General features: G+C 33.5%; 1 protein-coding gene across 1 annotated transcript; it reads left to right on the top strand.

The window, feature by feature from the left end:
• Window positions 1-739: 739 nt before the first annotated feature.
• LOC148279976 (thiamine transporter 1-like) lies at window positions 740-17,860 on the top strand. The gene is made up of 7 exons (XM_088229123.1): window positions 740-1,632; window positions 8,677-8,807; window positions 9,651-9,795; window positions 11,058-11,182; window positions 13,229-13,387; window positions 14,160-14,383; window positions 17,356-17,860. The coding sequence occupies exons 1-7, from the start codon at window positions 1,398-1,400 to the stop codon at window positions 17,627-17,629; spliced, it is 1,293 nt and encodes a 430-aa protein (XP_088085249.1). The 5' UTR covers window positions 740-1,397; the 3' UTR covers window positions 17,630-17,860.
• The last annotated feature ends 472 nt before the right edge of the window (window positions 17,861-18,332 follow it).

Genomic DNA, 18,332 nt, shown 5'->3' on the forward strand with positions numbered 1-18,332 from the left:
AGCGATTTGAAATATTTTAACAAATTACGGTGACATACTGTATTCAAACGAAGACGTTTTGGTTCGTTAGGCAGTTAGTAGATACATACATAATATGAAGCCAGCCCAACTTGTAAAATATGTTACTTCCTTACTTACTTTTGTTCAGGCAAGAGTAAAAATAGTTTTTATTTCAATAGAAAATTGAGGCGAAGTCTTTTATATATTTATAATTTTAATAATTGAACGCTGTACGAATATAAAAGTTTTACACACAAAGGTTATTTGAAGTCCTAACAGAAAACGGCAAGTTAATGTGACGGTAATGTTGTGAATGCCTTCCAAGAGCCCGCTTTAAATAGAGTAAAATTCTTTAGATCAAAACGTCTTATGCTAACAATAATTCATATTAGAACCATGTAACTGATACAGAGAGCGCACAAAACACTGAAGGCTATTTGAAAACATCATTAAATATTTTTGTAAATGCTCTTAGGCGTATATGTGTAATTCAATAATGAAATAAAATATTTTATTATTATTTGACCGATCCACGCAAAAAAGACGGATTCTTAGGTACCTACTAGATTGTCCAAACCACCACTCACACTAACTTTTTTTCAACCGATATTATTATTGGGCCTCAATAAAGAGGGAAAAAAATATTTGCCACGCGTGGCAGTGCTTAATTGTCGTTTGTCGTTTTCATAGTCTATGGTGGTTATTTTAGCGGTAAAGAAAGACTGTCAAATGTCAAAATGACATTGGAACGATTCAAGATTCAAGTTCGACACCCATGTGAATTTGTACCCGCGTGTGTGTATAATGATAATCTCTGCCCGTGAGTTTCATTCGCGTTACGTGTTACGTCACGTGCGTTTACTTTAGTGAAAAATTCGATTTTACATTGGCCAAACTTTCAACAGTGTACTGTGTTTATCAGTAAAATCGTCCAGTGTCAAATTTTGTCTGAAAACATTGAGTACTTTTGTCATTTTCAAATGGATCCTTACTCTCATAAGACAAGTGTAAATGCATGTTTGGTTATGGGAGACTGTAATCATTGGATTAGATTAAAAATATTAACGCATGACGTTTGAATGGATTGATATTCAATTTCGTCAGCGAGTCCATGACGTCGAATCATTTAAAATCTCAGACCGGTGAATGAAAACTAATGACGTCAGGAACGAAAATCTAAATGTCTTAAAAAAATAAAGTGTACCTTCACAATTTTACATCGTTTCTCGTGATATGCAGCTATATACATAATGCATTTGATTGCATCAAATCATTCGGTTTTCGAACTTGGCAAAAGTAGTTCGTCAGTTTTTGCGTGACGGCTGTAAAAAAATCAAATTCAGAATCTGAAACAAAAGCGCGGGTTTTTTTTTCGCTGTTAAAAAAATCAAATCGAGATGCAAGAATGGCTTAAAGTTTCGTTGCTGCTGTGCACTTTTGGTCTTGTGAGGGAAATTCGACCGTCTGAACCTTACGTATCCGAATTTCTTTTGGGGCCATGGAGGAATATCACAGAAGAAACCCTCAATAAGGATGTTTATCCTGTGGGAACATATTCTTACTTATCACAACTTTTCATAGTGTTCCTAGCAACGGATTATTTGAAATATAAACCATTCATCATATTGTCAGGTACGAATTCACAAATTATTTCAATTTACCATATTTAATTCAAATTGTCGAGCGAATTAATGTAATAAAATTCCTTGTAATCATAAAACACGTATTTCATTAATATTATGAGTTGCAGGTGACGTACAATCGTAAAATATTTTTTATTTAATAGGATTTATGTCCTCATAGAATTAAGAATAGTCCAGAAGGAGCGTAGAATCATATTTGAATACATCGGACTGTGTTCGAAAATCTCCCCACTATGCCCCACTTTCGCCGCGCGCATTCGTGATCTCGCCGCGTAATGTTGCACGATGGGAAAAAAATATAATCAAAACACAAATGTAAGGTTAAAAAAAAAGCAATCTGTTAATTTCTCTAAAATTTTATTGTGCATGCGAAAATATTGATTGACACAACAGAGTAGATAAGTAAAGGGTCATTTAATAAGATTAATTGAATTAATGAACTTTGAACTTAAAATATAAAACTAATTTTTTAATTTTTTTATTTTTATTTATTTACAATTTTAAAAAACCCGTTAGGGTTACATTAGAAATTTAATATTGTTTAGTCATTTTATGTCTCGTCTAGTCTAGTTAGTTCAGTCATGTGCTTTTTCAGATTGATTTTAAATTTGTCTCCAGTAAAAGTTTTCAAGTAGTAAGGTAGGTCGTTGTAGTGTTTGAGTCCATTATGTAGTATTTTTGACTGTCCTGTGTTTGTCTTTGCTTTTTCAATATGATAGTGTTGTTGTTGTCTGGTGTTATATTTGTGTATGTCAGCATTTTTGACTAATATTATGTCGTCGTCTTGTATGTTTCCCAGTGTTATTTTGTGCACAATTTTTAAGGTCTCAATTTTAGTCAAGTAGTTTATGTCAAACTGGTGTGTTTTTTTGTACAGTTCAGTCGTAGAGGTCAGGTAGGGTAGGTTGTATGTTAGTTTAAGAATTTTATTTTGTTGTCTTTGTATTCTTGTTATGTCTGTCTTGTTACCAGTTCCCCAGAAGGCGATCATGTAACTCAATTTACTTTTGACATAGGCTTCGTACATCATAATTTTTTCCTTTCTTGGTATAAAATCTTTAATTTTGTAGAAGAGGCTATGTAGTGATGCCATTACTTTAGTGAGTCCGTCTATGTGTTTTGTTCATTTTAATTGTCTTTCCATTGTGAGTCCTAGGTAAGTCACATGTTCTAGTTCTTTAAGAGTTTCGTTGTTTATTTTTAACGGATAGTTTTATATCATGTTAAATAATATTTGATGTTTTAAAGATAATGTCGGTCAAATGTCCACCACAGAGTTGTTTAATCCGAGGTCCAATTTTCATTAGTTCTCTCATTAGATGAGCATTGTTGGGTAAAAAAATTTACTACCCTGGCAGCACTAACGAAATGTCCATTTTGAATTCTTCGACAATCTGACGGATGGAAAAATAATTAAATTTTTAAGTAATGTATATGCTACTTACACATTCATTTGCTAATTACGCATGAAATGTGATCCCATCCTATTTCTTTAAGATCCTAACAGTATTTCTACACTTTAAAAGGACTCAACACGGCATAGTTGAATTCAAATCAGGAGTTGCGTACTGAGCGACGTCTACAAAGAAAATAATGGGTCAAAACGTAAAACTACTCATATATGAGTAGTTCAGTCGCCTTCTGTTTGATGCTCGTATGCGGTTTCTGGACTATTCTTTATTCTATGGTCCTTCTTTTGCTTTTATAACAGCCTGAACACATTTCAAACTTTGGGAATTTTCTTTTATTCTGTCATCTCGAAACCACATCCGAATGACAGCTTTTATCATATTTATCTTGGTGGTGCAGTCTAATTTTTGTATCCTAGATTTACAAATCGCTCACAAATTTTCTATAGGGGTAAGGTCAGGTGAATTTCCAGGCCAGTCTAAAAGAGTTATCTTTTTTTCATTGAAATACTTGAGCATAAACTTCGATACGTGACAAGGAGTCCTGTTGAAATACAGCCCCACCATTAGGACAACATTTACTCAGTTCTGTACTCAAGTGTTGCTCCTATAGAGCTTTATACTTTAGGCTATTCATCATTCCTTCTATTGGTATCAAAGATCCGGTCCCCATATACGAAAAGCAGCCCCAAAACATCTTCTTCACGGGATATCTCACCGTTTGGTCAATATTAGCCACAGTAAGTTTTTCATCCTCACTTTTTTTAACAAATTTTGTGCGATATCCCTGCACGAGAAAGTGGGTCTCATCTGAAAACAACACCTTCCTCCAGTCTTCTACAGTCCATTTGGTATATTTTCTAGCCCAAATGATCCTTTGCTTCATCATACGTGCCATCAGGAGTTGTTTCTTCTGTGGTCGAATTGCTTTCTTCCAGATTCAATGAGTCTTTTTCATACTGTTAAGTCATGTATCATCACCCCAGTGGCTGCCAAATCTCGTTGAAGTTCGTAACTTGTTTTTCTGAGGTTTAACTTACTATTTCTGATTTAAAATATTTCATCTCGGACACTAGTTTTCCGGTTACTTCCACGTTTCCCAATTCTCTTTGCTTCAACTGACCCTGTTTCTCTTTTCTGCTTAATAATCTTGCTGACTGCTCCCTGACTCACAAAACATTCATTTACAATTTCCTTCAGAGTCATTGATGTATGTTCACTTTAGGTTGTAATCTTTTCCCTTTTCCTCGGCGTGATATCCATGATTTAAACCAACTCAAAAACACTGTGTAATATGCAATCAAATTATAAAATTAGTCCTTTATTGAGAAAATGTAAAAAAAAACAACAGATAGTACACGAACAAACACCAATATGAGCTCCCAAAGGATTAATGAACGGTAAGTCATAATTTTTGGCGCTAAACAACTGTCAAATGGACCTCCGTGGTGTAGTGGTCAAGACGCTTGACTCATGCACGGAAGGTTCCGGGTTCGATTCCCGGTGAGAACACAAAAATTAAAATGTGATTTTTCTCAAGCCTGGGTGTTCTGTGATTTAATTCACCATTGTAATTGGGCCCCCTGGCCTGTTGTGGTGCAAAAATAAAATAAATAAATAAATAAAATCTCACCCGCATGAAATAAAATAAAATATGAGTGTTGCTATACGTAAAAAATGACGAAAATTACTCTTATTCCATTAATTCGCTCAATACTGTATGTGTATAGTAAATATAACAAAAACATATACTTTTTTTCACAATACTCTCCCAACTTTTGCAAATAATCTCTTAGGATCGTTGATGTACAATTATAAAATTAATACATGTACAACTTATTTTTTATTGTATTAAATATTGTATAAGAAATTAAAAAAATTCAAAAAAAAGATCAATTGGAATTCTATAATTGAAGAAATATTACATGCTTGTGAAATTGTATCGACGAATACCTACAAATTGTATGTTTTCTAGTATGTATTATTGTTGAATTATATTGTAAAGTTAAATAAATATGTTTTTTTAATTAGAAATATCCACCACAAAAATTGTTCGCGGAACAACAAAGGTTTAGGTTCGGTTAGGTTAGTCAGTAGTGTCAAAATTAACAATAGTTGAAAATGTATTTAATTACTTATTAAATTTATATTTTAATAAATAATTGTTGTTATTGAATATATATTACAAAATAATCATGTCCAATTAATTGTTTTATATTGATCTGTGTTCAAAAATTGCAAATGTCAAAATCTTCAAAGTTGTTTTTCTCAGTTTGACGCATTTAGACTAATGGGGGAGTACAATTTGGCAATGGACTCATGTAAACAAATTTACTTGTATTTATAAAGATAAAACATTGACTTTAATTTGAAGTTTGTTTGTTTTTAAAATGCATTATGTGAATTTATTACAGTGGAAGCTTTGGATTATTTAAATTTATTTTTTCTTCAAAGCAATTTAGTTTGTTTTTACAATGCATTATGTGAATTTACTACAAAGGGGCTTTAGATTACTTTCAATTTATTTATTAACATTTTGAAAATCGTAGTTAATTTAAATAATTAAAAATAATGATTTCAAAACAAAAATAAAATAACCAAAACAAATTCAATAAACAAACAAATTTACTAATAGATAATTCTTAAAGATAAGTTAACAAATTTCAACATCAAATCATGCTATCATTTTTCTACTTCTTTTTATTTTCTTTATCTGTACAGTTATATTATGTAAGTGATTATTGATATGGCTGATATCCGCGCGTGTCAGCAATTTGTCATTAGTTATTTGACTGTTTTGATAGTCAATTGTATACACACAGGATCGTTATTTAATTTCAGCACTGTCTTAAGACTATAGTAGGTCATATGACAGTTGGCATTGATTTCTGGATCAAAGATACATAGAAAGGAATCGGGTTGTGATCCCGTGGCTATGTATGACTCACTGATGAGAGGTCCAAGGTTCGAACCCCACTATAAAGATGTTGATAAATTCACCTGGTCCATGAAGAAGTATACAAATTAAAAAATAAAAATTTCAGGCATTGCCTAGTATGATGGTGAAATAATTCAATCACATGAATCTCACCCACATAAATAAAGGTTTCAGCTCTTTAACTTCACAAACATCAACAGACGAAAGAATTGAAGGAATATAGATGTTCAAATATGGGCAGAATGGTGAATGTTACACAGTGTGTAAAGTGGCCACTTAAACCAGCCAATGACGGGTCATAAGCCCCGTAGATGCCTGGACTTCTATATTGCCTTCTCTAAAAAATTCTTTATCTCTATTGTAATCTGTTAATATAAAAATGTGTATATTTTTTCTTTAAAAACACTGTGTTTAAAATATATCTCTTTATCTCATATTTTTTGAGATTCTACATTACTAATCTTAGTGTTTGTAATTAGAAACCCGGCACATCTCTATCAGAATATGTTTAGTATAACCATTAGCTCAGGTAAAGACAAGCATTACTTTAGTCTTTTGTCTGTAATTAAGATAATTACTTATGATTATCATCAGAGATATACAATAAGCTTTATATTATCTGATTAAGTACTAACCAAATGTCTCTGTATGAAGAATGATAATTACTTTCACTGCATAATTTAATTTCAATGCCAATATCAGAATCCCTCTAAATAATGAGTTATTGATTTTCAATTTGCTATATTGTCTGAGGCAAAAAATCCAAATGATTTTTTGCTGTTTTCAATTGAACGGAACAAGCCGCATTGATTGGTGTGTTTGAATTTCGAAATTGACTAATAGAATAGAAATTTAGTACCGAGAATGAATCATCGCCTCTAAAGAAGCAAGCAATACCCTGTATATCCCTAAATCCCATAAAATGGATGAGATATACTCGATTTGCTAAAAGGCAATATAGCGAATATGTAACTGCCACTATTAACTTTGTATAGACCCATACGATAGTAAGATAGATTTTCTAATACAAATCAACAAGACTAAATAAACTGTATTTAAATGTATTTTTTATCTTTTTTAAATGAAATTGCAAGGTTTTTGTCCCTCTTGAACATTTTGGCAAATTGTTCTTCCGCAGTATTGAGCTAACATAGACAATATCGAGGCTATACTGACAGACTGCATTAAGTCAACCGTCTTTTTTATAATTATTATTAATAATACACTAGCGGCTATTAAGCTGATGCGTGTATATCAAGTGTACATGGTTATTAAACATTATAAATTGATGTGTGCATCTAGTTAATGTTAACTGAACTAGCACCAATCACTTTCTCAGGAAGGCCATTCCATTTTTCCACAACTCGGTTTGTCAGGAAGTTCTTTCTGGGGTTGGATGAGAAGGAGGTAGTGTTCAGTTTCAATGAATGACCTCTGAGATGGCGGTTTTCATTCATAGTGAACATTGATTTCAACTTGGGTACATTATATTGCTCAGTTACGATTTTGAACATTTCAATCGAGTCACCACGCTGCCTCCGCTCTTCCAGTGAACTTAAACCGAGCTCCCTTGAGCTGTTCTCATGTGATTTATTTCTTAGAAAAATTACCATTTTAGTTGCTCTTCTCTGGACTTTCTCCGATATCTAGTTTATCTAATTATATATTTCTAATTATTATTATTTAAGATGTTGATTACAAATTTTAAAGATTAAATAAAGAATAAAGATTACTCTTTCAAAGCTTTAAAAAATTGTGGGAGAAATAATGCATTGAAAGAATAAAAAAAGCTTTAAATGCGATTATCTCGAAACTTGTTTTAATGACTTAATGCATTATGTCAGTAAAGCCTCGAAATTTTCATTGGACATAGTGTTAGGTTGTTGTTCAGCGGTAGTGTCGCAGGCTTTGGATTACAGCCTCACTGTGACACAACTTGATTCCCATTTATTACCATGGTTATTTACGACTAAAATGAAAATTATAACAATAAAAATAAGTGTATAGTTTTATTCCACTTTTATTTATAAATTTGTCTGTCTTTGTCAGTCAATTTGTCAGTCTGACGATGCCGGTCACGACGAAACCCGGTCACTGGTAAAAAATTTACAAATAAAAGTGAAATAAAACTACATACGTATTATTATAATTAAAATGCAGTTCCACCAAGAAATGTCAGTAGAAAAACTCAATATATACATGAAAATTATTATTGGTGGTCAAAAATATAACTTTGTACTCAACTTCAACAACAAATAAGTAAATAATTCATAGCATCTTCACCGTACACTGTGCAAATATCGCGAGCAGCTTTGGTATCTTTATTCCCTCGATTGGACATGAACAGAAAGAGGTGTCGATAATGCTCACATTTGGCTATTTGAGATTCCATTTTGATGGCTCGTTATCAAATTAAATAATATATGTAACAAAGCAAACACAATATCTTGTAAAATGAAAAATTTTCTTTCGAATGATGTATAATATTTACCATTTTGTCCAACATTTGTTGCTCATATTTAAATTTGGAATAAAACGGACACAAACTGTGTTAATTATGTTTACAACTAATACATAAAATACCTAGCATCAGCGTCCGACTAGTTTGTGTCTTGGGCCTTAAGTCCAATGCTTTTCTACAATCATTTGGACATACTAAAAATATTATTTTATTTTGGTTTTGCAGGATTCTGCGGAATCATAATCTACTCAATTCTTCTATGGACCAAGAGTTTAGCATGGCTTCAAGTTTCTCAGTTTTTCTATGGCCTCTACATAGCTACGGAAGTCGCATATTATACCTATATGTATGCAAAGGTAAGCCACTTTAAGTATTTTTGGAAAGTTATAATAATAATAATATTTTCCCTTTAATAATAAGGAAAATTTTTGTGTTTTTTTAAAAATATATTTTGTTTCCTTTTTTAATTACTATAAAAAAATACTATTTTATCTTTTACAGAATATTTTATTTTTTCTTTCTTATGTTACACAAAAATATTATAACTGTCCGTTATTTATTATAGGAGCAAAAATTCATTAACATTTTCTTGTATACCCACGAACAGGCCATGCCTTTGTGGGATTTTTTTGTTTACTATTTTTACTATTAATATGTATTTCATTGCCATGTAATTATGCTTTATTTTTTGAATACTCTGTTTTATCACTTATGTTTCTTGTAAAAAAACAAAAAAAAAAAGTGATTTTACAAGTGAATAAACACAGTACGGTGCTTCAAAGTGGGTACCCACCAAGAACGATTGCAAGCACAAGAGCTAGTCTCTTTTTTGGAAAGTTACAGTTTTAAGATTAACTAAATATATAAAAGTAGATTGTAATAGAAAAAAAAACATGTATCATTCATGGAGAAGTAAACAAAAATGTGTTTTTAGTCGTTAACTAAAAAAAATAATATTTTTAAAGTACCTAGTTATATTAATTACCTCACAATATGAATCTGGTACACTGGAACCTACCCACAATTAAGTATTTGTTGGATATTTTGGTTTTCCTTAAATTTTTCCATACCTGATTTGTTGTTCATTGTCATTTAGAACTACCGAGTTCTTGACACTCTCATCCGTGAAATATAAGAGAAGGTTTACATCATATTTTCCTGCCTAGACTCATTAGCGTTGGCATTTTTGCTGCCCTCAGGTGGACGCAGACAGGTATGACAAGGTATCAAGCTGGAGCCGTGCGGCAGCCCTGGTTGGGAGGTTTCTCTCTGGAATTATGGGGCAACTCCTGGTATCATTTAGTCTTATGGACCTCCGTCAACTCAACTACATAACATTATCCAGTAAGTTTCATGTGCACAAACGTTTGATGTAAATGTAACACAAGTGCAGTACAAGGGAAGTCCCGGAAGTACCCGACGTGACGTATAGATGGTGATGTTTGATTAAAAACTACTGTGTTTAAATGTTCAAACCTTTAATCTCAAAACCCTCCGGCTTTTATGAGACCCAGTTTTAAAAGTCACCTTTTAACCATTTTTTGTGAGTTTTTCAGTATTATTTACTCTGATACAAGTAAATACAGTTTTTGTTACCATTCAGGTTTCCAATATGGTCATGAGAATAAATGACAATACCCGACAAAAGTTATTTTGTTCAATTATAATTCAAAATATCTGAGAGCACTCAAATCCTTAATTTGAAGTAATTAGAGTCAAGGAAAATGTCAAAATTTATTTTTCATTTAATCAATTATTTTCAATTTTACTGGGTCTAATTGGATCGACCTCCGGTGGGTATGAGTTAAAAAGCTTAAGTTTAAAGTTTCAAAAGACTACATTGTCTAGTATTTGTTTGACAGACATCAATAGTGAATGCCCTCGGTGAATATGTAACCATGGGAAAAATCAATCATCGTTATGTGATACAATACTGAAAAGTCTCAGTCCAACCAATATCAAAGCCAAGCTAGATTCTTCTCTGGGGGAGTCTGCTCCTTTGTTTACAACAATAAAATATTGATTGACCGAGTTTAAACGAGGCTGTACGAGCTGTCGAGACGAACATCGCTGTGATCGACCACCAAACGAGGTGACCGCGCCAGAAATGGTGAAGAAAATTCACAAAATGTAATAAATCAACTATATTTAAGTTTGTAATAAATATAAATCATTTATATTTTTTAATTTATTTCAACAGAGAGGGAAAAAATTTTGAGAAGGGAATATGGAAGTCTAGGCATTTACAGGGCTTATGACCTGTCATTGGCTGGTTTAAGTGGCCACTTTACACACTGTGTAACATTCACCATTCTGCCTATGTTTGAACATCAGAGTTGAAGAAATGTGGATGTTCAAACATAGGCAGAATGGTGAATGTTACACAGTGTGTAAAGTGGCCACTTAAACCAGCCAATGACAGGTCATAAGCCCTGTAAATGCCTAGACTTCCATATTCCCTTGTCAAAATTTTTTCCCTCTCTGTTGAAATAAATTTAAATATGAACAACTCCCTGGGGAGGAAATCCAGCCAGTCTGCAAGCATTTGGACATAATCAAACATTGTTCATTTATATTTTACTTATGACGGTTGTTTTTACTTTCAGCTCAAATATTAAGTATTATATGGGCTGTTCTGTTACCGTCAGTAAAACGGAGTGTGTACTTCCATAGAGAAGTTGCTGTTCCACTAACTTCTGAAACTAATATACCTCCCCGTGCTAATTCTCAGGTATGAATATTAAGCATTTCCTTTTGCCTTAGTGGTCATAATAATTAATATTATATTTTGCTTTTTCCACTTAATTCATAATTTTCACCGATGGTCGGGTTTTCTTCTGACAAAAAGTACCAGGTCAGCACCACACAAACGAACTAAGAAAAGGATACTCGCAAAGGTTTGCTTTCAACCTGATTAAGCTCAACTAAAATCAAGTGAATTTTGTTTCTTCCTGATTGAGTTTAGATCGTTGCATAATTCTGTTATAAACAACTCACCGAATTTTTTATCTCATAAATAACTCGTAAATGAAACCAAATGATAGTTATCATTACAGCCCTTGCAGGGCACTGCAGATTGAATACACACCTTGCTAGAATAAACCTATCTGAAACTTCAAGATGTAGGTTCTGCAGTGCAGATGAGGAAACACCTATACACATTCCATGTGAATGTGATGCCTTCAAATACAAATAAAGCTCCATCCTCCGGGGACCACTGGTTAAACCTGGCTCTCTCCTACCTAATAGCCCGATACCTAAAGAATCTGGACTTGGAGAGGAGAGATTTAGCAATCCGAGAACACGTGTTCTCCACTCATTAGCCAGTCTGTTTTAAAACCTGGGTTTGAAGGGCAGAAACTAATTTACATCTGCTTATTAATTTATATTATGGGGGACCCGTCACAATAGATACACACAGGTCGCAGTGACGTCAGGAGCTTATATAGCACTGACCCCCCCCATCAACAAGACATTATTAGACAGGTGTGAGACTATTAAGCGTTAATTTAGTACTCGTAGTATTTTTTTCTTTTCTTTTAAATTTACATTTAATTACTATTCATTTTGTGTTCGAGAATCTTTTTTAACTTACTGTGATGCTACTTGTGAAAACCTGTAATTGGCTTATTTGTTATTTGTTTTGTTATATAAATATGATATAATTATAGCTGTTGGTTATCCAAATAAATAAAATAAAATAAAATAAATAAATAAATAAATAAAAAAAAGAGATTATAAAATAATCTCTCTAAAAATTTAGTTTCAACAAAAAGTTTGTTTAAAAAAACATTTAAAGTTGAATAATTTGTTCTATTTTTTTTTTCTTGCAACCAATTTCAACAAAAATGCAACTATTTCTTAATTTTTTTAATACTCTCTCCAATGGCGCTACAGCCCATTTCGAGCGTTGGCCTCCTGCAACTTTGGCCTCCAACTCTCTGTCCTCAGCCACTGTCTTTCAATTTGCCAACTAGAGAAGCTGCGCTGCATCCTTTCTCACTTCATCCTCCCATCTCAGCCTGGGTCTTCCCACTGATCTCCTTCCTCCTGGGTGTCTGCTCAATTATCTTTAGGGACACGTGAATCTGTCATTGGCTGTACATGTCTGGCCCATCCTAATTTAAGCGACTTCTCATGTGCCGAGATTGCTTTTTGTTTTTGGTACGTTTTACCCTAAATATAGTTGAAGTAAATGTCCGCAATACTTTGTTTTCTTCTCAAAATAGTTTGTTTGATCAACAATTTGCGGGTTCGTTGATCTACCACACCCCCGACCTATTTCGAAGTGGATGAGAAAAAGACTTTATACCTTATTTTTTTTACTTGTATGCACTTCTTCCAGCAATGCTCCAACATTTCTATAGCTTCATGTTAGAACATTTGTCTGACCCCTGTCAACCACTCATCTACGCAATACATAACCTCCTCTTGTCGTCCAAAAAATTATTTCCACTCAAATATTCCTCGAGTTTTGGGAATAGCCGGTAATCACTGAGCTAGATAGGATAAATGGGGGGTGTTCAACCAATTCAAATCCAGCTTCATGAATAGCAGCCATTGACACTAACACCGTGTGTGCTGGAGCATTGTCCTGAATTAACAATATGCTGCAGCATTTGCTACATAATACACACACGTCAACTCTGACTGGTAGCAGGTCAGGGGTGGTACGTATTAATCAACCCTCGTATTTTGAGTAAGTCTAAATATTTGTAGGCAAGTACTAGATTTTACGCCTAGAGAGATTATTTATATATTTAGCGTGTGTTTTCAGCTTAATGGCCTCCAGTTACTGTGGGAACACGCTCGATCAGCGTACTCCAAGCCAACCGTACTGGGATGGTCTCTGTGGTACGCTGTATCTATGGCTGGCTTTATGCAAGTACAGTCCTACATGCAGCTGTTGTGGCAGGATATTCAGCCTGATCAAGAGGTTTGTCAAGTCCTTGCTATTATTTCATTTTTTAACCTTTCTCTTGCTGTTCCAAAAACATCCGCGCGTCACGGTGCTGTGTAGTCATTAGTCATTGCACATGCAAAAAAGAGAGATTTTAATTGCATAAAATGGAATATTCATAGGCTATTGGTTCAATTATTTATAGTTGAAGTCAAAAGTGATAATATTTTTGACCTAATTGCTAAAATCATTTTTAAAAAAACCATCAGATCATGCTCGTAGCGCGAGCGAAAGAACCGCCCCTGAGGAATGTCGGAAAACTACTAACTGGCGCCTGCGAGAAGTACTAGAAACTTTCCTGTTCAGGCATATGATGCGTGAAATTGTCTGTCTCGCTTCTATACATGTATTATTGAGAGTGAGACGTAAATAATGTGCAAGACAATTATATATTAGGATTACTCCTTTGCTACGTACTCCGCAAAATCCGAAACTTTCTATTGTATTGGTTATCGATTTTTGATAAAATGCTTCTTCTGTTCCTAATAAGCATTAATTGTTTATTTAATAACAAAGTATTTTAACCGATTCGTAAATGTATAACTAAATATATAAGAAAATCTTATCCCATAATTTATTATATGTATGGAGATATTAAAGTTATTAGATGCAATGTGTACTAGCTACACATCCCTGGGAAGGGAGAGTAAAAAAAATTGTCTTAGTTTGATAGTCTATTACAAATAAAAAAATATTTAAAAACCACTGAACTTTATCATTCAGTTAAATTTCTTTATGATTCTCCTAGAACCTGTACAACGGTCTGGTGGAGGCTATCCTCACCGTGCTGGGGGCCCTTGCAGCCCTGGGGGCTAGCCGCCCGCTCCCGCGTGCCTACCTGTTGCCCGCGCTTGCCGCCCTGGGCCAGGCGGGCGCAGTGGTCGCGGCCACTCTGGCCTCCTCCCTCTGGCTCAGCTACCTGGGCTACATCCTACTGGGCGTCATCTACCACTACATGATCACCCTCACCAGGTACTGGGAGAGATATTGGTGCATAGCTCTCATGTGTATTAAATTTGGTGTGAAGTTAGAGCGTCATGTGCACGTCGATTGGTTTATTTGCATTCATTATGAAGCTCTAGCAATTTTTCCATACTGGATTTGTTTTTTGTATGAAGTTATAGTAATTCCAAACGCTCTAACAGCTGTAGAAAAAGCTTTTATCTCGCGCATATACAAAATAATATGCAAAATAAAAGTATTTTCTAGGGCCGCGAGAGCCGTTCAGAATAGCACTGCTGATTTGTTTCATCATCATAATTCCCTTTCCCCACCTAATGGTGCATAGGGCACTGCATTGGTACACCAATCGCAGCGTATCTTGATAAAAAAAAATTCTTACATGAAGGTAAGATGATCAGTCTTCTAGTGTAAAGACACCCTTTATAAAATAAGTATTTCATGTCATTCATGTCGGAAATTGAACCCGAGACCTCCTGCATGGCAGGCAAACACGCTGACCATTATACCACGAGGTCGGCCAAGAAATGAAATAAGTTTTTTTTTTAAAACTCAATATTAGACGGACACTGTTTGAAGATGGCGGCATTCAAATAAGTGTTAGTCTAAGTATGTCATACAGCCGTCGAGCGTAAGAGTTTTTTTGTTGTTATTTTTTTGAGTTACGACTCTATTTTATCAGATCAGTGATATTTGCATACAGTTCCTATAAAACTGCAGCAATTTTTCCATAGCAGATCTTTTTGCATATTTGCATACAAAAGTTTCAGCAATTCTTCTACACCTGATCTGTTTACATATTTGCAATCAGAATGAAGTTCCAGCAATTTTCCGGCTCAATAATATTTTTTTGCTATTTATTTTATTAACATAAACGGAAAATCTGCCTTTTACAAACATTTATAATACCAACATTTTTGGCTTAATATATACATTTTTTTTAAAAACATAAATTTCCTTATACCCAAGATTTATAAAAAAATTAAACAAAAATTATACAAGATTTATATTTAAAAAATTAACCTAAAAATTATGCAGCATATTCAGTAGAAAGTTTAAATAATAAAACATTTTACAGTAATACAACAAGAAAATCATAAGTACTGTTTCATACAGCTGGGCAAAGTGAACAAAAAACTGTATATATTATGAAATGCATGAATAAATAAATATAATTATCATTGACCATCTTTGAAAAAGTTCAAAAGGTTTGTTCTATAGGAACAATACCCTACGCTAAATATATCAGACACGTGATACGTCTGTTTAATACGGCATTACAAGTATACACTGTCCGTGAATTGATGCTACAAAACGGTGGCACCTGTCTAGTCATTCTTCCAGGCGCCCTGAAGTTGATGAGAGATAATAGTTCAGGGCAATCCCATATTGAATTTACAATTTTGAATAAATTTAAAAGGTCTATAATTTTTCTTCTATTTATTTATTTTATATATACGGCCTAAGCCCATTACAACAGTTACATGAAGAATCATAAATGAAAGAAACTGAACGAAAAGAACATAAAACTATTTAGCAAAGACAAACAGGGGCAAAACAATAATAGTATACAATATATTAAAAAAAACGAAAGATCAAAAACTTTGAGCTAAACCATGCCAATCCAACTTCATCCCACACTGTTTAGTCGCGTAGAGATCTACGAAAAGCCGGAAGATCTATCCCAAAAAATTCCAAGTCGTGTGATGAATTGACTAATCTACACATTCTGGACATTGGGGCATAAAAACCAAAGTTGCTCTTAGAAGATTTTATAAATAGCAGATTTTGACTTCTGGTGACACGGTTGGGAACATGAAAAGAAATTGATTGCAACAGAGATGGGACATCACTTAAAGCATTAAGTATTTTGAAAATGCATGTAAGGTCCATCTCAGTTCTACGTCTCTCCAATGAAGACAGATTAAGAGATTGCTCTATTTCATAATAAGAATAATTACCCCTTTCTAATCGGAGCAACCATGCCACTTTTCTAAGAAAACGGTGTTGGACAGACTCGATATGGTCAATATGAGTCCTGTAGAATGGAGACCAAATAGGAGAAGCGTATTCTAGATGGGGTCGAACTAGTGAGCAATAAAGAATTTTGATGGTATTAATATTTTTGAAGTCCGCCATCACTCTATTGATAAAACCGAGAAGTTTGAGAGATTTGTTTACAATATTATCAATGTGTTCACGATAGGAGAGTTTACTATCTAAAGTAATGCCAAGATCCTTTATTGACGAAACCATTGAAAGGGAAGTATTTTTTAGTTTGTAGTTGAATTGTATAGGTTTTTTTCGTCGCGAGAAAGATATTATTTTACATTTGTCAATGTTAAGTTGAAGACAATTGATGTCGCACCATTCATTAAAACAATTAATATCATGTTGAAAAAGAAGACAATCACTGGGAGATTCAATCAGTTTAAGTACCTTGTTGTCATCAGCAAAAAGCCAGAATTTTGTATTTCGAAAAACATATCATTTATAAAAATATTAAATATTCTATGGTTAAGTTTTAACAAATTTAATGTTTTTAGTAAAAAATCATAATTTAAAAATTCATGACTGATTCTAAGTTTAAAATAGATTTTTTTTGAACTCTCAAGAGAATTTTGGTGACAGTTGTAGTAAGGAGTCCATATCGTAGAGTTATACTCTAACTGGCTTCTCACTAATAAGGTATACATCAACTTCAAAGTGCCTATGTTTTTGGATTCCTTAGTCACACGTAACATGAAGCCTAACATTTTTAGAGATTTACTAGTTATATTATTTATGTGCCTAATAAAGGATAATTTTTGATCAAAAATGATACCCACCTCAGAAGTTGAGCCTAATTGCCCCATCAAATAAAATTGGGTTTTTTTATTCTAAAAAATCTCATTATGTGACATTTTTTGATATTTAATTGTAGTTTATTGGTGGAGCACCACTGGAACATTTACTTAACTTATTGCTCTTCTCTTTTCTTTCAGTGCCGAAATTGCTCGTAATCTCGTTTACGACAGTTGCTTTGGGCTCGTGTTTGGAATCAACACGCTCGTCGCTGTCATCCTCCAGTCGATACTCACTCTTGTAGTCATATCAGAACACGGGTTAGAGCTCGACATAAGGGGGCAGTATAAAGCTTACGCAGTTTGTTACGTAACTGTGGGAGTTCTAATATTCCTGATCTGGCTGGGATTGGTGGTACATAGCTGTCGACGCAGGGCGAAGAAAACGACTGAAGAAACTATAGAGGCTTCTTAATTAATATCAAATTCCATGAACCCACAAATTTGATGTAATGAAAACGCTCATTATAGATTGTATTCTGTACTGGAATTGATTTAAGTATTAAAGTTGTTAGATTTTTATTATTTCAGACACTGATTTATTTATTTTCAAGTTTTATAATTACACGCATACAATATTTTTGTTATTTGAAATTTATTTATTAACCCTTACGGATTATTACATTCATTTTACGAAAATAATAAATCATTTTTTATTCATGCTCTGTTGTTGATAATAATACTTTTTACGTCTTTTGAGAAGTGTTTATGGTAATAATAATATGTATATCAATCGAAAATACCAGATGATAATTAATATACTAGTTTTTAATAATTTATTTCAATTTTGTCTTCTTCAAAGTAGTTCTGATCAGATTTACATATTGCACGTGTGCCATCATTTTTCCACTGTACAAAACACGTCACGAACTCTGTTGTTGAGAAGATATTCGGTTGCTCCTGCGATTTTTATTTTATTTATGCCAAAATATCCTTTCAATGCTTCTTTGATCTTCAGAAAGGGAAAAGAGTCATAGGGAGCCAAATCAGGTAAATACGAAGAATGTAGCAAGACTGGTCATGTTTTTGTCAAAAAAATAATGAAGCAGTGAAGAGTTAACCGTTGCATTATTGCGAAGCAAAATCTAACAGTTGTCGGTCTATAACTCTAGCCTCTT

The sequence above is a fragment of the Micrasema longulum genome, unplaced genomic scaffold, assembly GCF_059751315.1.
Source record: "Micrasema longulum isolate JH-2025_06_02 unplaced genomic scaffold, ASM5975131v1 h1tg000636l, whole genome shotgun sequence".
Lineage (NCBI taxonomy): Eukaryota > Metazoa > Arthropoda > Insecta > Trichoptera > Brachycentridae > Micrasema > Micrasema longulum.